Below are 23936 nucleotides of genomic sequence, written 5' to 3'. Positions count from 1 at the left end.
GGTGTCGTTTGGCAAGTTGTCTTTTTTGAAAAATTTTATGGAAGATTTTATAGCTAAAAGATATAATGGGCTTTTTACATAAAGTTCTTGTCAGTCCATATATTGTTTGGTTGGAGATGCATCTTTTCGCACATATTTCCATGTGAAGACAAGACGAAAAAAGTGAAAAAATCTCTATTTGGAGTTTCTTAAAAATAGTCTAAAATGGGTTTTCCGCATCTTTTCGAGGTGGAGTCTTTTGGTGACTAGATCTTCTTCCAGCCAAATGAGAAAAGACAAAAATGCAGTTTACTAAGCTTCTAAACAGTCGATAGCCCGTGCAAAAATACGCACCAAATGAGGCCTTAGTTAATGGGTATTTCTTTCCCATTGACCAATTTTACATTGTTTTTGCATTAAGTATTGGGCCCCATGACAAACAAAACTTCATTAATCCAGGTAAAACTTGCCCATCTCCCAAGTAGATAAGTAATTTTCTCACATGGGGGATAAGCTTATAAAACATGATGAGACATGTTTTCTCTTTTTAACAGGTAAAAAAAAAAAGAAATCAAAAGAACATAGGAAAATGAACTTACTTGAGTAAGTGTTACCCAAGAATAACTTGTTCATAAACCAGGCTTGGGTTTGGCTTTTGCCAAAATTTGAATGGGCCTGGCCCAAAACGCAAATACAACACAGTGCAAAGTAAAACCTGAGCCTTGCCAGTGAATAGGTCTACCCAAGAAACATTTACGTAGATAAGTGAGAAATTTGTAATGGGCCCTAAAATAAAATCCAAATCCGACAATGATATTGAAAATGCATGATATTTGAATAATAAGCCATTAAAATCAATTAATCGGAATCATTTAGGTTATGTTTAATTTGAAGGAAAAAGTAGGAAAATGAAGAAAAAGATAGAAAAACTTATCGAAAATGGTGATGAGCCCGATATAGATTTATAGATATTTATGTAACCCAGGAAGGTTATTATGGTGATCGAGGATTGAAACGTGTTTTGTTCGAACTCCAAGATTCTAGAGTTCTCAATTTCCACTTTCCCATCCATGTCCAGCAACCTACCAATGATCAGGAGATAATATCTAATTAATATATATTTATATATTTTTATTTGAGTATTTAGTATTTCTAGGGAAATTTGGACTCGGAGTCTACTTCCATCTTCGTAATCGTAGACCCAGAAAGCGCAACAGTGGGACCTAGTCTTCTAATCTTACGGTGGTTTGTCCAATCTAATCCGAATCAGAGAACCAGATGGACTAGATGGTGAACAGAAAAGAAAAGAAAAGTACAAAAGTAGAAGCGAAATCTCTCTTTCTTCGGAAACACGAAATAAGGTCGGATATTATAAATACCCGAACCATTGTTCAGATCTCCCCCACCTTATTTTCTTCGTTGTTCATCGATTTCTCCTCTACTTATCTTCTCTCGCAGAGTCTCCCTTCCTCGAATTTCCAAAATGAGTAACCAAGCTGAATCCTCTGACTCGTAAGACTTCTTCTATCTCTGATCTCTTGTTTTTTTTTTGTGCGTTTTCCACTTTCATTTTGGGATTTCGGTTGGATTTTTGCGTTCTAATGTTGGGTTTTCTGAATTACATACAGCAAGGGAACCAAGAGGGATTTCAGTACTGCTATTCTGGAGCGCAAGAAGGCTCCGAATCGGCTTGTCGTCGATGAGGCCACTAACGATGACAATTCCGTCGTGTCGATGCACCCTGAGACAATGGAAAAGCTGCAGCTTTTCCGTGGCGACACGATCCTCATTAAGGTTAAATTTCTAGCAACGTTCTTTCTAGTTTTGGTTCTTATTAATGGTTTGGTTCTTAGGGTTCTGGGTTGGTAAAAGTTTTGAACTCAGGCGTTTATATTGTGTGTGTAAATTTTGGCTCGAGGATGGTTAAGGGTTTCTTGAACAAGATGATTTTTATGTTAGGGTTGCTGAAAAATAGGGGTTTTGAGGTTTGCCAGTTCTATCAAAGTGTTTCGTATTCAAGGAAATTGATTGTAGAAGGTTTCCGGGAGTTGAGATGTAGCTGTAGGGATTGTGGTGGAAATCATGTTGGGTACTTAAGATCTATGGGCAGGTTTGTGTTTTAGGTTCTCTGAAATTTCATCATTCCATTGATGCTTTTTAGTTTTTAGTCTTCCTTTAATTATGTGGGTTTGCAAGGTTTCTTATTAGATATTATTAAGGGTTTCAAAATAGTTAGATAATGTAATGTATTGCAAGAGTTGCATTTTGGGTTTCTAGAGTTTTAGTGGATGTCAATTAGGTATCATGTACCTTAGAATTTTCCCCATTTAATATACAATACGGCTAGCTTTCTTAGAGGGCGATGGGTTTTATTAAAATGCTTTTGGAATCTGGGTTAAAGAGATATGCTGATAAACTTTACGTTTTTGCTTGTTTATGTCTTCAGGGTAAGAAAAGGAGGGATACAATCTGTATAGCCCTTGCTGACGACACATGTGATGAACCGAAGATTAGGATGAATAAAGTCGTCAGATCAAACCTGAGGGTTAGACTTGGTGACGTTGTTTCTGTGCACCAATGCCCGGACGTCAAATATGGGAAACGTGTGCACATACTCCCTGTGGATGACACCATTGAAGGAGTGACTGGCAATCTGTTCGATGCATATCTGAAGCGTGAGTTTCTGAACTGTGTGCATGCACCTGCTCTTCCTTCTGTTCTTTATCTCTAGTCTGTTGCCATGGACATTTCGCTTTTTCTCAGTGTAATCATTGTTTTGAGTAACATTGGGCTTCTTATTGTTAAAAGAACTAGATTTAGAAGCAAACCATTTGAGTGATGTGCAGTTTAGCCGGAAGATGGATGTACTAGTGAACTAAGCTAGTATGATCTCATTCTTATGGTGTGATGTTAAGTTGGTTCTCCATTAGTGAGGATTTTGATTAAAAGCTTCAGTTTTGGTGCCTGGTCTGTGTTTTCCTGTTTCTATTTGAGATTAACACAAGAAATGTCTCTTCAAGCCTTATTGACTGTAGTTGATAAACATCCTCTTTGTTGACATTGTATCATCTGTCAAATGAAATTCTCTTGTTATGTTTTTCTGCCTCGTCACAAGGACAAAAGGTTTGCTGGTTTATTTAGTTCCCTCAAGTGAAAAAAAACTAGTTTTTCTGATTTGAGATGTTACATTTGCAGCTTATTTCTTAGAAGCATATCGCCCAGTCAGGAAAGGGGATCTCTTCATTGTTAGAGGTGGGATGAGGAGTGTTGAATTTAAGGTAATTGAGACTGACCCGGCAGAGTATTGTGTCGTTGCCCCAGACACAGAGATATTTTGTGAAGGAGAGCCAGTGAAAAGGGAGGATGAAGATAGGTTGGATGAAGTCGGTTATGATGATGTTGGTGGAGTGAGGAAACAGATGGCTCAAATACGAGAACTAGTAGAACTTCCATTGAGACACCCACAGCTTTTCAAGTCTATTGGTGTGAAACCACCAAAGGGCATTTTATTGTATGGACCTCCCGGTTCTGGGAAGACATTGATAGCTAGGGCTGTTGCTAATGAGACTGGTGCTTTCTTCTTCTGTATTAATGGCCCAGAAATTATGTCTAAACTAGCTGGGGAGAGTGAAAGTAATCTTAGGAAGGCATTTGAAGAAGCTGAGAAGAATGCACCATCTATCATCTTCATTGATGAAATTGATTCCATAGCTCCTAAACGAGAGAAAACGCATGGTGAGGTTGAACGTCGGATTGTTTCCCAGCTCTTGACGCTTATGGATGGTTTGAAGTCCCGTGCTCATGTTATCGTTATTGGGGCTACAAATAGGCCTAACAGCATTGATCCCGCTCTGAGAAGGTTTGGAAGGTTTGATAGGGAAATTGATATTGGTGTTCCAGATGAAGTTGGGCGACTGGAGGTTCTTCGCATTCACACAAAGAACATGAAGCTCTCTGAAGATGTAAACTCGGGATCTATCCTTGTTTGGCATTTCCTTTTCTTGTTTGTATCTGTCCAACTGTTTTATTTAATTGTTGTCCTGGCTCCTTTGTGCAGGTTGATTTGGAAAGGATTGCAAAGGACACTCATGGGTATGTTGGTGCTGATCTTGCAGCTCTATGCACTGAAGCTGCTCTTCAGTGCATCAGAGAAAAAATGGATGTGATTGACTTGGAAGATGAAACGATAGATGCTGAGATACTTAACTCTATGGCTGTTACGAATGAGCATTTCATGACTGCTCTTGGGTCAAGCAATCCCTCTGCTTTACGTGAAACGGTAACTATGCAATTTCTAAGTAACTTGGTCTAAGTTTCTATTTTGATGTACATGTTCTTGTTTTAGTAGCATTCTTAACTTGAATTTTTGATGAGCCAGGTTGTTGAAGTGCCCAATGTCACTTGGGGTGACATTGGTGGCCTTGAAAATGTCAAGAGGGAGCTTCAAGAGGTAATTGAGAATTTAACATTGGGCCTAGAATGGTTCCTTTTTGCAATTGTACTATGGGATTCTAATTGATTTTGCATATACTGCTTTTTAGACTGTTCAATATCCTGTTGAGCATCCTGAGAAGTTTGAGAAGTTTGGTATGTCACCATCAAAAGGAGTTCTTTTCTATGGCCCCCCTGGTTGTGGGAAAACCCTCCTTGCTAAGGCAATTGCAAATGAATGCCAAGCAAACTTCATCAGTGTCAAGGGTCCAGAGTTGCTCACCATGTGGTTTGGAGAGAGTGAGGCTAATGTACGAGAAATCTTTGACAAGGCCCGCCAATCTGCACCTTGTGTCCTCTTTTTTGATGAGCTTGATTCCATTGCTACACAGGTTTGGCTTTCCTTCAATGTATCTATTTTTTAATTATATTTGACTTGGCTGATTGTGTTGCATTTTGGCCATTTGCATGTATATATTTATTCTTTTATTATGTATGGCAGAGGGGAAGCAGTATTGGAGATGCAGGAGGTGCTGCTGATAGGGTTCTGAACCAACTCCTGACTGAAATGGATGGCATGTCTGCAAAGAAGACGGTCTTTATAATTGGTGCCACCAATAGGCCTGATATCATTGATCCTGCACTCTTAAGGCCAGGCCGTCTTGATCAATTGATCTACATCCCGCTGCCAGATGAGAACTCTCGATACCAGATCTTCAAGGCCTGTTTGAGAAAATCACCTGTTGCTAAAGATGTGGACCTCAGGGCTCTTGCCAAGTATACTCAAGGATTTAGCGGAGCTGATATTACAGAGATATGCCAGCGGGCATGCAAATATGCCATTAGAGAGAACATTGAGAAAGTAAGCTTCTTCCCTCTGTCCTTAACGTTTTACCTTGAGAGACATGTACTTAATGTTTGAGCACATGGATGGGCATACTAGATGCATTCATGCTTGGTGTCACAAGCATTGTGTACAATTCCTCTTTATATTCATCCAACTTCTGAGTTCTGTTAAGATAAAAGGTAATTGTGTACAAGCAAAAGAGAAGATTGATGAACCTCTGTTGGTTGTTGATCCTACTTGGTGCCACAACGATTATTTGGATGAGATTCACTATGCATTCTTCAGAAGTGCAGAGCCCCATCTGGATCTGTCTATTGAAATTCACTTGCCTGTAATTATTATCTATAGATCATGTAATTATTATCAAGTGTCTGGAGACTAGAGGGATCAAATGATAATGATTGGTTTGGTTTGGTTTGGTTTATCCAGGATATAGAAAGGGAGAAGAGGAGAAGGGAGAACCCCGAGGCAATGGAAGAGGATGTGGAAGATGAAGTGTCTGAGATCAAGGCAGCTCACTTTGAGGAGTCAATGAAGTATGCACGTAGGAGTGTGAGTGATGCAGATATCCGCAAGTACCAGGCATTTGCACAGACATTGCAGCAGTCAAGGGGTTTTGGCACTGAGTTTCGTTTCTCGGAGGCTGGAACTGGTGCTACTGGGTCTGATGCATTTGCAACTTCTGCTGGTGTGGCCGACGAAGATGATCTCTACAGTTAAGATCTTTTGTTTGTTACTTTGTTTTATAACCTACGTTACTATACGCTGATGTTATGTGCATCTAATGGGGGGGGGGGGGGGGTTAAAGCTTTACGGGGTAGGGACACTGGGTGTCTCCAGTTTAAAACTCGTATTTATATTTTTTGTTGTTATTATAACAATAGAGATGGGGAATTGAGGGTTGGCCATTTCTTCTGGGGCCAGCCATCTTAATTCCGAATTCATCAACAATTGCTTTTAAGGAAAGAATCATGTGGTTGATATTTTCTGGTTAAAATCCATCTAGTATTTGTGCCAATAAAACTTGAATTCTGGTGGTATACAGTATACTTACTGCATGTGGAAACTTTGCTTATATTTCCTTTGTCATCAGAGTTCATAGATGCTCCTCTTCATATTTAGCAATGTTCAATTCGGAGGGTTCGCATAAATAATGCTTCTCAGAAGACAGAACTTGCCCCAAATGGGTTTCTGCGTCAGAACTCAGAAGGGTAGGGGTTTGTTGGTCAATAACTATAATTTAATGATTGATCTCATCGTCTTATTAATGTTGGATGATAATAATAATAGTCGGTCACTGCACTTTTGGGGTTTTGAACTTTTGGATTCCGTAACTTTGGTCGTTAAATCTTTCCATTGAGGATTGCTCAAACACCAAATTACCTTTTTTTTTTTGTTATTTTGGTACACACCATTTTTCTCTTTTATCATAGTCATTTAAAGATCCTTACTTTCACATATTTCTCTTTCTTTCAGAAAAGAAACACTTTAAATTGTGTTTTAGAATGGTTTTTTATTTGTCTTCATCATTTTGATATTTTATTATTGTTAGCCCATGGAATAATGGGTGGGCAATTTAATAATTTACTTTCATCATTAATCCTGTTACCGGGAACAAAGCGCTGAATCTAAGAAGTTGAGGGGGTATTTGTTACAAAAGTTTGGAGTTATAAGGCTCTTTGGAAAAAATATAAATATAAATTCATTGGTAGAGTATAAAACCTTATATTTTGTATTATATATATATATGTATTTATACTCTTTTTAAACTGCTAAGTATAATTTACCCTAATAATACAGTCAAATAGTTAGGACGACTGTAAATTGTGATATTGTAAGATTGGTTGTGCGATTTATTTTTATTTAACACTTCTCAAAGAGTTTATTTATTATATTTTACTTTTTTACGCTCATTAAGTGTGGAATGAAGTGGAGGGTCCGTTGGCACGTTAGCTGGGCACTATCAGCAGAAATGCGGATTCAAGTCCTGTTATTACAAGGTCGGCTTTGGTCAGGGCAAGCCCGTGCTCACACCTTCCCAACAGCCCCTTTCAGGGAATATCTCTTCGTGAAAGTAACCCTACTGTTTTAGTATTGTCCTAAAAGTAACCCTACTGTTTCTAACAATTGACTAAATATTTCTTTCCATCAATGTTCGTTAAGATAATGATTAAAAAGATTATTTTGCACATCATTTTCTTTAAATTTTTAAAATGAAAATTTTGACACTTTTTTCAGATTACCGAGGCTTATCTTCCTTACCGTTAGTGTCTTAAATTACTCCTATGGTTCTTCTTCATCTTCCTTGGTCTGTGTTTGCTGCCCAAGTTCAGATCTGGGTTCCTTGATCTAAGAAACTGTTTCAGATTTTAGCGGGATGCGTGTATCCATGATGAATCAGTAACTTCGTCTCCGTTTCTAATATTTTACGTGATGATCTCTGATCCTGCAATTGTTGATAATCCAGATCTCTTGTGCTTTCAATTGCCCCCAAGTTCACGACGTTGCAGACTCTGACATTGCACCAAAATAAACCACAACTTGACGATAGTGCTGTTGAGACAATTGCCAACTGCTGTCATAACCTGCATTGCGCCAAAATAATTGGGTTCGTTGGTAAGGTTATCAGTTTTCAATGTTTCTAATAATCGGCTTTTGGAGCCCATCCCTCCTTTGTTGGGGAACCAAACTGGGAATCTTCCCCAGTTCATTTAAAGGAAACAAGGACATTTATGGCTACCCATTGCCGCCGTTGAAGACAAAAGGGTTGTCCATGATGGAGATTGTTGGAATCGGTTTGGGGAGTGGGTTCTTGAGCTTGGTGCTTAGTTTTACTACTATCTGTATTTGGTTGAGGGTTACAGAGTAGGAGATGGCCTGTGAAGAGGGGAAGTTAACTAATGCCTGGTTATTAAAATACATTAGTTGAAAGATGTAAAAGAAAAATTTCAGGTATGATTGAATGAACCCATCATCGGTTGAGTTAGGTAACTAGAAAGACAGAGGACGCGAGTTCTTTTTCTGGGTTTTGACATTTTATTGTTGCGATTTCACCATCTTTGGAGCCTTTAACCATTTGTATTTTTCTTGATTTTATTTTACTCAAAAAATGCAAACGAATTTAAATAGGGATTGCATACGTTCACCCATCTCCCATTCGAACAGTGTAATTTATTGACTCTCTCTATTTATTGCTTTACAAATTACAATAGTTCATCACTGCTATCATGACAGAGCCTCGTAGGTATTGACTCTTCAAGAACCGTAGTGGAGCCCGCAAGGCACTCAAGCAGTCTCACAAGGGGATTGGCAAACTTGGATTTCAACTCGTCATCATTTCACTAGAGAGAGAGGGGCCGGAGGTGTAGATGATGAAATAGGGGAGAGAGAACGAAGGGGAAGAAGAAGGAGAGAGAGAGGCCGGAGGTGGAGGGGTCTGCTAGCGGCAGTGATGAAACAGGGGAGATAACGAAGGGGAAGGAAAGAGAAAGAGAGTGAATGGTAAAATTAGGTTTTAAAAAACTTATCCATCACAGTGTTACATGTGTATGGAATTTGACGGAATATTAACGAATAATAATGGTAACTAAGGGTAGAGTTAGTCAATTATTAGAAACAATAGGGATACTTTAAGACAATACTGTAACAGTAAGGATATAGTTAGTCAATTTCTTAAACCTTAAGGATAGTTTAAGAAAAAAAAGAAGTGGAGGATGATTTGGGCTGGTCCCGATCCAATAAGGATACTTCAGAGTCCGAACTAGGGGTGTCAATCGGCTAGTCCATTTACATTTTAATGGACTTTGCCATTTTAATATGCTTTTATAATTTTTATACGTTTTGTTTTTTATATATAATTTTTGATATTTCATTCGGTTTGGATTGGATCCAATCCAGTCAGTCCATTTACATTTTAATGGATTGGATTGGATTGAATTTAATTTGTATTAAATTTGGACTGGATTGGATCCAATCCATTTGTAAGTGAACTCACATTGGATTGAATCGGATTGGACCAAATCCAGTCCAATTGACATCTCTAGTCCGAACCTTGACCCCATTCAGTCTGTAGCCAGGCCTAGAACCTGATAGTTGGACAATTTTATCTGATAAACCTGATAAATGGCAAAGTCTAGAAATATTAGAACGAGATGGGTCTAAAAAGCTAGGGCTCATCTTTGCCATCTATATACATGATTTACAATAATACACTTAGAGGGTCTAAGTACCAGCGGAAAGCATTACACTTAAATATTGGCCAACACTGCTTTAGTCGGATCAGATCTTTGTCAGTCCAGGACAAAGTGGACCTGATCCCAACCTAATTATTATGGGTTTTCAAAAAATTAGATCAGAACAACCAACCCACAGGAACAAGGGACTGTCATAGAGTCCGAGAGGTTCGGGTTTGTTGGGTTTACCCAACACTCATAGACAGCTCTGGCCTCTGTAGACTAGCATGCCAAATAGTGCTCTTTTCTCTCTCTCTCGATCTGTTTTATTTCCTCGTATACAAGTAATACAATAGCCGAGAAATCAGGATCTGTGACAGAGCAAGGTCGTGAGGGACTAAGGTGTGTCTGTACTCTTGGAAACCAACTCTCGGATTACCGTGGCCATCGGCCAGAGACTGGAGTTGGTATTATTGGGCTGGTTGTGTTGTGCCTGCACTCCCTGGGCCTTGACTTGGGGCCTTGTCCTTTAGTTGGCCCTGCTTTATTAGTGATAAAGTCCTTTGGGGGGTCAGGACTCAGTTTTCAGTAACAGCCCTTCTTTTGGTAGATGTTCATTCTTTGCAGTAACGAGCGAGTTCACATCATCGCCCCACGATACCCCACAGTACGTCCGGGCCTTATATCCCGATGACAAGTGCAGAAGATGATGAAACAATAGACATCAACGGGAGATGTTCCCAGTACAAGGCCGAGATGTGCTTCAGGGCATTGTGGGGTGCCCCTTTGTGGGGCGCAGATGTAAACTCGTAACAGGCTCCGATCTGCTACTCACTTGCTGTTCCCACATCTTTACTCACGTCACGTTACAACTGTGCACAAAGAATATCTTTCTTGCCATTCATGAAGAGGTGTTCTCAATACAAGGTGATGATACTGTGTGGGTGATGCGAAAACAATTTATGGGTAGCAGATTTGGGCCTACTCTACATCCAATGATGGTGTTGTTGTGGTGGTTGGCCTCCTCTACATATATTTGCTTCATTATCACTGTTATCATCTGTTTGGGTGATGTTGTACTGCCAGCTTCTTTTTATGCAAAAATTGTGTATCATGCCATTCAGATGGGCGTGTGCGATGCACTTGATTTAAAAGTGTTTTAACTCATGGGTGATACACCTGGTTTAAAAATGTTTTAACTTTGAAGAAATGAGTCAGGACTTCTCTAAAAAGGGTATTAACTTTCGAAAGTGACCAAGGTTATGTTTGATTTCGTGGGAGTTTATTGAAAATATGCCACTACATCAGTATCACATGAGCATTGGTGTTTATTGTACATGAAACCACTGTTTGGTTTCAATGTAATCAAATAAACATTAAAAAACAGAAATGCTTGAATTTGTGAATATGGTATTGTGGGAAATTTCAAATTCTTATTTTTCCCAATGCCCCGATATTTATTTAAATGAAATGCTTATGTAGTGCACTTTAAATTGGGTGGACAGTAACTTTATGGGGTATTACTTGAAACACCTATGAAACACTCAACCAACCAATAAACACAATAAACATTTAAGTATTTTCTTAATCCACAGGTCTGCCATAAGACAATGTGAAGTGAAGAAAAATCCAGGAGGTAGAAGACTACATTCTACATGACCTAGTAGGTCTACTATTCTAGTTTCTGTTTTGTCCCATACAGAGTAAATAGCGACCTCTGAAATTGCTACATTGTAATATGACACATCTATGGATGGCCATTTCAGCTGGTCACACTGCCAATCTAAATGAACTAAACTTTCTGATTGGATACCAAAGTATCAGTCTGTACATCAGAATGATTCTTTTGCCACGTGGCTTGGGCTACTGTTGGGGCTGTCAATCTACCTTACGCAACATGCTGAGGATGGAGTAGGCCTTAGACATTATTATGATTGGTTCCTTATATCCAATGCTGTCAAATTTGGATTGAGCCAGATGGCCAGACCGTCAGAACTGGCTTGGAGATGTTTTCTTGGTCAAGCTTATCTCATTTACATGTGTTAATAGGCGTTGTTTGCCCACTTTGATTTGTGATATCTTTAAAAGATAATGTAGAGTCATTTTCATTTTCTTCCCGAAAATCTTTAATTTTTTGTCCTTTTATTTGAATGGATCAAACAGTTGAACCGGGACGGTCGACCCATTCAACCAATGAGCTAGTCATCAGAGCAGTTCCAACTTCCATGTCTGAGAACCTGACAACAGAGTTGGGCCCAATTTTGAACATGATTGGTACATGAGAGGACGAACATGGATATATCAACGTTGAATTTTATAGAGTGGAAATTTAACTTCTAGTATTATTATTCTCTAAGAATGGTCAATTTTCACATACCCTAAAACTAAAAGCTAAAACTAGGGGAGTGAAACTCTCACTTTTATACAAGGTTATAGATTCTTCAAGAATTGTCAATTTTCATATACCCTATATGCCCTAGACTCCTAGTATCCATTATTTTGGTGGGTCAGGCCCCAATTAGGCCCAATAAGACCAGAAACCAATACATATAGTGGGTCCCGATTCGATTATATGGATCCGAGAATCTGCCCTTTTCTCTCTCTCTCTCTCGAATTAGTGCATGCCATTAAGGAGTTTGGACCTGCTGCTGCAAACAAGGATTGCTGCTAACATAACAGTTTTGTGCCACTTGCCTTTCATATTAATATTAGGTTAACGTGCAGAATGCAAAATGTGCCACGTGTTGATGACAGATGGTATAAAAGTGTAATGTAAGCAAGCATGTTTTTGGTAGCAGCAGCAGATCCGGAGTGGTCATTAAATTCCTTGAAGTATGTGGCAATATTGAAGTATGTGATATTAAGGGTTGCACATGGGTTGGGCTGGGCTTTTTTTAATAGACTGTCAATTGCTTCTCTTCATATCTGATTGGCTTTGTCTTGTCCCCTAGGAGCTCCACAAAGGATTTACATAAAAAAAGGGTTTGTGAGGAGACGAAGTCTTTATGTGATTTGGGATTTTATTTATGTTTAGGGATATCAGTGGATCGGGTTATATGATAAATTTATACTGACCCGATGTCTTAATTGGGATTCATGTCGGGTTTGGAACGAGATATGTGCATGCTAAATCTGACCCGTTTATATATTTGCATTGGAATGTTTATTAGGGATGACAATTTTTACTATATCCGGTGGGTATCTGCCTTTACCCTGGTACGAGTTTTGAGATTCTACAACCTGTATGGGTATGGGTAAAGTATGGTATTAGGTTAAATCCAATCTTCCCCGACCTGCATATCGTTGAAAATCATATAAATTTTATGTAATAGGTGTTGAATTTAATAATATTTTAAATTTTATGTGAAGGATAATTGACAATTTATGTGTTTTTTATATATCTTAATCAAATAATTAGAAATCCTAATATTTATTTGTGTTATTTTACTTATTTATTACTTATATATGACAAGAAATAATAGAAAATTAGATGCAGGTTTTAAACCCAACCCGCCCCTACCTTTGAACGTAAAGAGGGTAGGGTTGAAGAGGGCTTTGCATTTTCATTTATGGGGAGGGTTTGGATTCTCAAAATCCAATTGACTATAGGTTTTGGGGCAAGTATAAGTTGAAAGATTTACAAAACCCTCCTCAAACCCACCCTGTTGCCATCCCTAATGTTTATTATATATACACGCTTTTGAGTATAGATGTATTGCACATGAAATGGACTGGAGGCTCGATAATAATCGGATCAAATCGGGTCGGATTGGCATACACTTAGGTCGGGTTTGGATTGACTCGAACCCGTAATAAACCCAATACATTGAAAACCAATATCAACATTAATTACTACTTGACGAATACCAAAATTGACTTTGGAAATTGGAAGAAGGTGGGCAAATTTTTTAAACAAGAAAACCCAACAGTCTTCACATTTGATTTGCTTTGCAGGAACCTAGAAAATCTTATTTATTCGTTTATACGACAAATGAATAAAATCCATTGGGCTTAAAATATATGTTAGTTATACAATACAATCGAGATTATTGGATCCTAATTATACCTCCTTTGAAAAACACGGCCAATGCATATGTGTAGTTGTTCATAAGTCAATTTTGTTAGTTATTTCTAAGCAAAAAGGATTTTGATCTCGTTGGATCACTTTTAGACCTTCCATACGTTACCTTCAATTCCTCTTTTATTAATTCCTTACAGGACCAATTGAGAATCACTTATTGAGATTTATACTAATCAGGGGTGGAGTTAGGAATTTTTCTTAAAAGGGTCAAATGCTAATAAACATGGATTGGGAGTTTTGAGGGAATGACCCCTCTTCCACCCTGGGCTCTATTTTGGATATATCATATTGTTTTTCTCTTCTTCTTCTTCCATTTTGATATCAACTTTTACTTAATTAATCTAAGACAGAGAAATGTAAAGAATTTCAAAAAATAAAGTTTAAATATTTTTTAATTAATGTTGCTTTAATTTAAAAGCATTTACCAAACCTTGTTGAATAAGGATGGATGCATTTCATTCTTCTCTACTATTAGGGTGAAGCTCTATTTTTCTTTTAATCTCTCAATTCGAAATAAAGTCAACATACTTTAATTTTACTTAATTGAAACCATTGCTCCAAACTTTTCCCAACAAATATGTGGTTGCTTTGTGGCTAAACAAAATAATCTTACCTATAACCAAAATCTGCAAAACGCAGTAGAATTGCTAATTCAATTATTTATTTCCATCAAATTTACAATTTTTACAACTCCCCATCTTTAGATCAACAATCATCTGGGGATTAAACCTTAATTCTAATAAAGAAATACCCATTTGTTGGGAAATAATTAGTTTCAACCTGCATCTCTGGAAGGGGTTTTAATAAAGAAGAATACTAAAAATAAACAACAAATGCCAATTAATGAGAGCAGTTTCAACCATATACCTGGCTCTCCCATGCAGGAATGAGCCTCATACTCAGATAAGTGGATAACCAAAGCATCCAACCTTATCTTCTGGCCACCTGAGAATCAGACAATTTTCAATTAAGAAAAGTCATTTGATAAAAGTGATTCTCTTGGGAAGCATATAAATGCTTTTTCCTTGCATGGCTTTCAGAACCTTACACCACACATCTGGGTTCCCACCTGTCTACTGACAGTCAGAAGCCTCACTTGGAAATTACACAAATTTCCATATTATGTTCCATACCGTGCATTAACAAAGGGGCATAAAAGAAAACAAATAAACTATAAACAATGCTATTGTGGAAAGTGGACCTCTTGGATCTGTCTTGTCTACTCATAGAACTGCAAAAATGTTTATATATGCTATTGATTTAGCTGAAAATAGATGTGGGAAATCGACCTTCTCTTTTGTTTTCTTATGTTCTTTTTTAAAATGACACCACCCACCTTCATCAATGCAAAACTTTTAAAATAGGAGTGTATAATTAAATATGCAATTTTAATAAATCAGTTAATTAACACTCCACCAAATTGTTTAGTTTATTTTATGAGTGTAAATTCTGATCTATTTTTGTTTCAAAATTTAGTTTATTTTATTTGATTGTAGTATAAACGAATGAAGTAAATTAAGACAAAGCAGAATAAAGTAAAACCCAAAACAAAATTAAATGTGAATTTATATTTTTTCATTTGCACTCCCACATGCATTTGTATTAATGCAAATAAAATTGCACTGCAACCACACACAGCCTTAGGGTTGAATGCTTTTATTCCGGTGCAAATACATGGAGTACAAATTCTGATTCATTTTTTGCTTTAAATTTTATTTTACTTCATCAGATAAATAAACCAAATTGGAAACCGAAAAAAAACGGGGTAAATTGGAATTTGCACTCTATTCATTCATACTCCCACATTTTTGCACCAGTACAAATGAAATTGCACTAGAAACAGTGAGGCCTTTAGAGAATAAAATCCCAAAACCGAGACCGCCCTTCTGCCTGCTGGTTTCTGAGCAAACCAAATGCGACTCTGTGAAATAATTGTACACGAATTGTCCACCAGCTTATCGATGTATACCTTTCAGTTCACTAAACTTCTTAATCTGATGTCTCATACGGCCTACTTGTGAACGAGTCTAACTATCCAACTCATCACTTTGAACTTGGAACGCTACAAAGGAGAAGGATAAACTGCACCAGATTCACAACTCACAAGTGATACAGAGATGCATATTCTTCTGATTTGACTTTTGACCCTTCTTTCAATACAGCCAAACTTCAGTCCGTATGTTGAATTTGTGTCTCAGATTCTGTTCCGAACATTGAACCCCTTGACAATTAGAACACAGAGGCTCCTTGGGGGGGGGGGGACCGAGCTAAGTGTGTGAAGGTACATTTTGTTGTGTGAGCAAACATCCAATGATCTCCTGTTTGGGGTGGAAATTGGGCTTTATTGCAACTGGCAATGAGTCATCTTGTATTTCTATATATGGAATTGGGTTGTCCATACAAGTCCTAAGTGATAGCCTGATAGGCTTATTTTGTACTCTGAAAATCTTCATTGTAGAATCTCCTTTACTTTGCCTGCATTGGGCTTTCTTTGATCTGGAAACTGATCTTCTATCAACTTCACTGTTGGGTAATTTGTAGTAGAAGTTAGGGGTGGCAATTAGCCGAGTTTTTCATGAGCTGCTGGAGTTCAGCTCGGTTCGGTTTCAGTCGAGTTCGAGCCCAATTCAGTGGCTCGATTATTAAATGAGCCGAGCTCAAACCTATTAGAGCTCGACTCGTGAGGCTCGTGAGTCGGCTCGAATATATATATATATATATATATATACATATATATGATATTTAATATATATAATAAGAATATTATAATTATTAATTATTATAGTTCTTAAATTTTTAAATATAAAATAAAAAATTATATATATATATAATTTTTATTTTTATAAAATATTTTTTTTCTAAATATTTTTATAAAATATAAAATGAGTCGAGCCGAGTTGAGCTCGAGCTTATGAACTCTTAACTCGAGCTCAAGGTTTTGGCTCGAACCGAGCTCGAGCCTTGTAGAATAGTTTCGAGCCGAGCTCGAGCCTGTTACTATTCGGCTCAGCTTGGCTCGAATCCACCCCTTGTAGAAGCTCTCTTTGATTGTTTTTGCTGTGGACATTAAAACAATTTTACTTATCATTATTATCATTTTTATTTGAAAAAAAAGGACAAACCAAACCCTAAACCCTCCAAACTCTAAATTCTATCATAAGTCCGTCCTTGCTCAGAACCCTGATGTAAATCAAGGAGGTTGAGAATCGCATTTGGCTGTTTTTACAGTTTCTACCTAAAAGCTAAAACATTATTTGAGCTGTTTATAGTTAAAACAAGCATACCTTAAAACGCATGTGTGGAGGGCTGTTTGTACAAATGCCAAAATGAAGCTTCTCGCTTGAGGAGGTGAAAAGTATAATAATGATAGCTGAAGGGACTCTCTTATGTGATGTGACAATACATATCTTTAACTAATTTGTATTGATATCAATCCATAAGTTCACCTAGCAACATCAATATATTGCTGCCTTTAGCTTTTACAAAAGTGATATAGTGCTAAAGCTTCTTGTATCTATTTAATTCAATATAATTAATGTGATGGAGTTTCTTCACTTTTTAAACTTTTCATAACAAGCATGAATTATTTTCTGTGCATTTTATGTATTACATTACATCTGGTGGTGAATGCAGTTTTGGAAAGAAGAAGGTTCATAAAGATAAAGAATGTGTTTTATGTGTTGTAATTTTTAGAAAACTGGTATAAGATCGTATGTTATGTACATGTGTAAGTATTAAGTATTATCTATTTATAATATATAGTATTTGGATTTAGTTTTTATGATTTTCATGAATATCTATTTTATATATTATAGATGGATGAATAATGCATTTTGAAATCATTAATAGGACTTGATTTTATTGCAAAAAAAATGGTAAATATGTAATTAGCAATTTAAGAAAAACACGAAAGAGATTCCTTTATTAGCTTGGTAATTAGTGTTTTTATTTACTTGCGGGGAAGATAAACAAAATAAAAAGAGAAAGCCCAAAATGAGACAATAATCGGAATGGATTATGGAGAAGAAATGGTGAATTGGTGACTGATGTGTGGGCATGGCGAAATGCTAGGTGTGTTAATGAAGACATGCTTTTGGAGCTATCAATTACACTAACCAACATAATTGGAGACTAGGAGACAACCCCCACATGAGCATGATGAAGACGTTAACGTCTCCATAATTTCTCTTCTTTTGTACATTAGCTTCCTCTCTCTCTCTTCATGGGCGTTAGGTCTTGTGTATGTTTTCAATCCTAAATGCTGGGATTCCAGTTTTCTACCAAATTAGCAATTAATTATGAATTTTTGGTTGAGTTCATTTCAGGGATAGGTTCTAATTGAGTCGAATGTTTAGTTATTCAAACTCAGTTTGATAGAAAAATACTGGACCGTTCGAATTTGGATTCAATCTTGGATCGAATAAGAAACATGAACTCAAATTCAAACTCAACTCGAAGCTTGATTCAGATAAACTTATATTGAGTTTTAATAGCTCGTGAAAAATTTGGAGCCCGTTTGATGCATTTTTCTGTGCGATTTTTTGGCTGTTTACAAGTTAGATAGATTGATTTTCAATTTATTTCCATTTGACTCATGAAAGATTTAGTTGTTAAAAGTCGGAGTGTCGAAAAGACATGAAAAACCTATTTTGGGCTGATTTTGAAAAGCTCTAAATGAATTTTTTTGCGTCTTTCAAGTTTTATTCTCACACGGAAAGACATATTGAAAGACACATGGAAAGACATGCATCTGCCAAACGTACTTCAAGCTGCTTAAATTTTCATGTAAAAGCTCAATGTATCTTTTGACTGTTAAAACTCCAGAAGATCTTTCCAAAAAAAAAAAAATGCCAAACGAGACTACCCCCAATTCTATTATAGAAAATGTTCATGTTTCAAACATTTGAATTGACAATGAAAATTTTATTTTCCTCGTTGAAAAATCATTTACATGAAATCAAATTAGTTATTACTTATTAGATCTATTATAATCGGGTCGGATCATCAGGTGGAACCAAGTTCAATAGGTAACCAGTAGTCCTGTTTTTTGGACTCTCCCTTTTAGGGTGAATTCCGAGGTCTTCCTGCCAGGAGCTGGACAACAGGACCCCACATATTTGGCTGAGGTCACCATTCGTAAGCTCTCTGCATTGGTCACTTTTCACTAGTATAATTTCATTCACGACTATTACAAGTAAACCTGAGGCAGTGACCCACCAAGCAGGGGAATCCACCAGATTTTGGGGCTCACCGACTGAATGTAATTGGGTCAAACCCAGGTGGGATTAGAGGTTCATTCGGGGCGGGTATTCGGGGTTTTCCTACAAAACCATTCACAACCATTAAATACTTTCAGATGAAAGGGCCAATCATTCGATTGAGCATCCGTGTCGACTCCGAGATTCGGGTCCATTTCTGCAGCACAATGGAATTCAGCAAGGTGCGGATTTCAAATGCTTGGTGTTCCGGGTTTTTGTAGGTATATGGGAATTCGTTGGTGAGGATGGTCATTTGAATTCCCTCCAATTTCACTGGGAATGAGGTGGGAGCCAATTCAATCGTTCCAAATCCCACTCCCGCTGCCCAAACACCAGCCCAATAATGCATTCATTAATTGTGATGACCAGGGAAATTGATTTGGTCAATAATTGAAACGGAATCCGGCCTAAACTTTTTTCCAAAGCCGACGGCCCGAGCCTGAAAGTAGGACCCGTGGGCCCCAATAATCAAAGATCAACGGTGGTTGCTATTCCTTGTAAAACATACATACAATGGTCTTCACCGTACCCTAAAAAACCCGGAAGCGTGGAAATCCGTCATTCTCCCCCCTATCGCTCCAGGACAGTCCCCACTAAGTACCACACACGTGGATGCCCACGTGGGAAGTGAGGGACATCATGTGAAGAGAAGAGAGAGAAGGAGAGAAGACCTCACCAGTTACCCCTCTTTACGTACGAGACGGGATCTGCTCCTCATAATCGAGCGCCTCATATATACATCCACCGTGCATTGGGAACATCTCCCGTGAATAATAACTTAAAAGTACGAAAAATGTTCCCAATGCATGTTAAGATGTGTTTGTGAGGCGCGTGTTAGGCGCTTTCTGTGAGGAATAGATCCGGTCTCCGTACGTACCTATCATACCCCAATCCACACGAACCTCCCTTCGTGCTGTGAGAGATCGGTCCTGTGATCCTGCCAATGGATGTGACTGTGACACCATTAACCCCATCTCTTAACTGTGTCAGTACCCGCACGTGTCCGCCACCACTGCCACCCGTGTCAGCTCCCCCCTTAATGCCGGGTCCCACTTTTACTCATTTGCCCTTGACTTTTCTCATTCTCTTTTTGTTTCCTTACCGTGATTCCTCCTCCCTCCAGGCCTCCACCCTCACCACCTTTCTCCACCCACCCTCCACGCTTCTGTCCACTGCTCTACAAGAAAACAAAGCAATTTTGGTTCGATTCAATGACCCGTCATTCAGCCCATATCTTAAACTTCTGCCACCGGATTGGAATATATCTATCCTGACTCTCACTCACCTCGAGCGAATGTCAATTAAGGTTTGGTTTATTTGGGTAACGTGGTTCCTCGGGTAAGTGATTTTCAGGAAACGTTGCTCAAGTAATTATAAATACAATGTTTGTTTGGACGAATATAAGGCGCGATAAAAATTAAAAAGAGCGATTTGAATTTTCGATGGATGAAGAGATAATCTGTTCACCCTCCAGAGGAAATTGTAATTGTTTTCCGTGGACCCCATTATAACTGTAGCCAAACGCAGGATTATTGGAATTCCGTAGGATCCACCGACCTACCCCCACCCATCTTTACCGGAAAACGAACGATGCTGGCCTAACATGAATGGTCGGGATCTGCCATGTCATCTCTGCTGTTCCACTCTGCCGTTTCAAAAATATTAAAACCAGGCTGGGGGGGGGGGGGGGGTTGGGGGCGTGAGTGAGGGACTGTTGTGTAATTTAGGGTGGGAGGGGAGGTCAATAGTTCAGACTGTTGGTGTGGGTCCCACAGTAGTTAAACGAAAAACTTGAAAAGAAGGAAAGCAAGATGAGAGGAGAGGGCCGCACGAGGGGGCACTCATGGTGAGCTGTGATGTCGTACTGTATCACGTTCTTCCAAGGATTCTCGCTGTCGGCTTACGTTAGCTCCGTCCCGCATCCATGAATCGATAATTTTCAATTTATCTCCTTTTTGTCGCCATATATTTGGATTGGATTTTTGGCCTGCCGCTCTGCATGTTGGATGGATTGGATCTCCGTGGAGACTAGATTTGGCTAAACAAGTGCTAACCCATCCTCGACTCGGACGAGTTATTGTTTTCTTTGCTGCATCCGGCGGAAGAGTCAAAGCTAAGTCATGACACACCGTAATCCCCAACAGTGGTCCATCACCACCTCCACAATCTGGACCATCCATTGGTCCACGCTAACACATGAACTAGATTGATTCAAGGAGGCTAACCGGTGAATAGGGAACATGGGCGTGGCTGGAGTTAATAAGGTTAATATTGTACGTTGATAATGGGTCCCACCACTGTTGCAAAGCCTGGTATATGATTAATTGGACCACATGTATTGTGTGAGGTTTGAGTTGAGTTGCACCCTATATATACTTATATTTTCTCATTTATATTTTAATTTAATTAATAATGTGGATGGATAAAGGATAATCACTGCTTGATCACAATTTACATGATCAGATGATCATCATAACAGAGTGAAGTTTGGAAGGGCAGGGTCCTCCACTCCTCTAGTCAGTCTATTGAATTAATTCTTTTGAGGTGGAGACTGTGTTTTCTACTCCCATCTCCCCTACAGAATTAATACTTACATTTATTGCCAAATGAACAAATTATTTTAGAATAAGAGAGAGAAAAAAAATATCTGCCATGAAGAATTACTGTTCTTTTCGGGAAATAATTCGAGAATCCGCCATGAAATGATGAATCAGGAAGATCAGAGAACGTAACAAGCTCAACACAGAGAAACACCCCCCTTCTTGAATCACGAGAGCAATCTTCACTTTTTCTTCTGAAGAATATAATCTCTCATGAAGAACCAAAAAAGAAAAAGTAGAAGAATTTAGAGCCCCAGAATGATCAAAATACCACAACCGATCTCTTACAGAAGATCGAAGGAAAGAGTACGTAAACCAAGCAAAACCCACTTCAAGACTCTGAAACCAGTCCAAACTCTCATAATTATATCTTGTCTCAGATCCTCCCTTAGATCCCACATCAGAACCAGAACCAGAACCAGAATCAGAAGAAAGCTGCATTTACCCAAGAATGAAATCCAGTAAACATATGAAAATTAACATTTGAGAGCACAGAATATAATCCAAACACGGCCTCCACCCCTAGGATCTATGTAAGAAACAAAAAAAAAAAAGCAAACAGTTTTTTATGAATCTATCTCAAAGCGAGCTACATTTGTTTTTTCCTCAGAGCAGCTCTCCTTGGTGTAGTATATACACTCCTATATAGATTGAAGTGTTAAAAACGACAGAGTCGAAGTGTTACGCCGTGCGCGCTGCGTCAAGGGTCCCCGCAATCGTTCCAACATACAAGCATGATGACACAACGCCGGAGAATGTAGAATCTGGCCCGCTGCTCCTTCACTAGCCGGCTGCACCGCTGGCCAAACGATCTACAGGGATCCCTCAGATGCCGACTACAAAAGCTTGTGCCACTTTCTTCCATGGCCACCGCCAATTCTCTCCGGCCTACTTCCCTTCTTCTACCCTGCTTTGCACTGTCTAGCTTGCTGGTCTGAACACAGTAGATAACGCCAGCTACTCACAACTAGGAGGACTGCAGTAAACAATATACTGAGGTGATGAGGGGAGAGATTGTGGTATTTATACAAGTTTTGAGGTGGGGGATGTTATTTTATTTTAATAAATCGAGATTTGTGATGGGAGTTAAGAGCATAACGAGGTTATTGGACTTATATTATTTGTTTTTTTGTCATTAATTATTTTATTTATTTTTTATTTTTGTTTTGGTCAGAGGTTGGATGTACTGGATACTACTGATATTACAAGATTGGCCTTGCTTTGTTTTAACTTCTCTTGTGATTCCTTCCACTCTGATTGAGGTTTCCAAACAACCGTGTTGTCGTTTTGGTGGATCACTGGTGGTACCCTTCTGATTATTTCAAATATTTTCCATTGTTTCTGTGGAAAACTTCAACTTGGGTATCACAGATTTCCACAGGAAATTAGATTAAAAAGCGGAAAGATTTGCAGGGTCCCTCCCTTTAATCTTTCATTGCATGTATACCTGAAGAGGCATCAACAACGTAAACCGTATCACATACAGAACTTTTCCTGATAGGTTTTCGATGAAATATACGACTGAATTCCAATTTCCAAGCAACTATCACTGTGCCATGCAGTATAATTGGGGTGATAGTGCTGTACAACTGATGAAATTGAAAGAGTTGCACCTTCCATGACTGAATGAGTCCTGCCCAAAGAATCTTACTGTGCCAAAGACCCCAACATGACCAGAGCCAGAGCAGCACAACTCAACAATACCAAGGGATGGTTAGAATTGAAGGGAACAAGCTAGCTAGAAGGGATAATGCAGGGTGTATGTATAGGGAGTGGCTGGCAATGTGTAAGGCTTGAGAGCTGAGAGGTCAGCTGTGACCCGATTCGGGCCCTGTACTTGGACCTGGGTCGAGAGTGTGTCTGGTGGCCTAAGGTATGAAAGGTCAGGTATCATTCCCCTGGTCCATTTGTTCAAAAGCAACAAAAGAAAGAGGTCAGGTACATCCCTCGACTCCGACTGTTCAATAACACAAAGAAAAGAGACAGAGAGGAAAGGGATGGGTGGGTTGTGACTTGTCCTTTGACTGTTCGATCTGGGTTAGCTCGAACATATCCACTCATCAAAACCCCATTACAGTAGCAGCGGGAAGTTGGCATTCAGAACCAGAATTGCCAAACTTAACTATTATATTGATTTGGGTTAGGGTGTGATTTGGCCATTTGGGTCGTGGAATCTGAACCAATTTCGGGTCTGGGTTCGACCCAATACTAGAGAATTCTAATGTTAAAAATGGAGTTTTAAAACCCTAAAGCTGAAATTGCCATTTTACCCTCAAAGGGCATGACGGGTTGAAGGTCAGTGTATATTGGCCATGAGTTAAACCATGCTACATTTGGTTCAACCAACTGCCATTAGGTTATTGGGTTGCCTCAGGCGGCCAGGCCAGGCCAGGCCTCTCAACCCTAACCCAACTTTAACCGAACCGGCTCCGTTTTAGGATCCTTGTGTGAACCGCTGTCATTCTTATATTGGTAAAAAATGTGATATACACTAGAATTAAAATACTTCTGCTTCATCTTATATATGGTTGGAGATATCGTCCTTCGCGCGGATGAGGGATGAACATA

At 38.7% G+C, this 23936-nt stretch overlaps 1 protein-coding gene across 1 annotated transcript; it reads left to right on the top strand.

Moving 5' to 3' along the window:
• Window positions 1–1265: 1265 nt before the first annotated feature.
• LOC104595085 (cell division cycle protein 48 homolog) lies at window positions 1266–6297 on the top strand. Its single transcript, XM_010255663.3, has 9 exons — window positions 1266–1491; window positions 1608–1773; window positions 2426–2654; window positions 3175–3941; window positions 4037–4258; window positions 4358–4429; window positions 4521–4802; window positions 4913–5272; window positions 5687–6297. Exons 1-9 carry the CDS (start codon window positions 1463–1465, stop codon window positions 5975–5977), a joined length of 2418 nt encoding a protein of 805 aa, XP_010253965.1. The 5' UTR covers window positions 1266–1462; the 3' UTR covers window positions 5978–6297.
• Window positions 6298–23936: the final 17639 nt, after the last annotated feature.

The sequence above is a fragment of the Nelumbo nucifera genome, chromosome 2, assembly GCF_055504915.1.
Source record: "Nelumbo nucifera cultivar China Antique chromosome 2, China Antique-T2T, whole genome shotgun sequence".
NCBI lineage: Eukaryota > Viridiplantae > Streptophyta > Magnoliopsida > Proteales > Nelumbonaceae > Nelumbo > Nelumbo nucifera.
The sequence above is the reverse complement of the archived record's forward strand: the minus strand, read 5'-3'. Positions and strand labels throughout refer to the sequence as shown.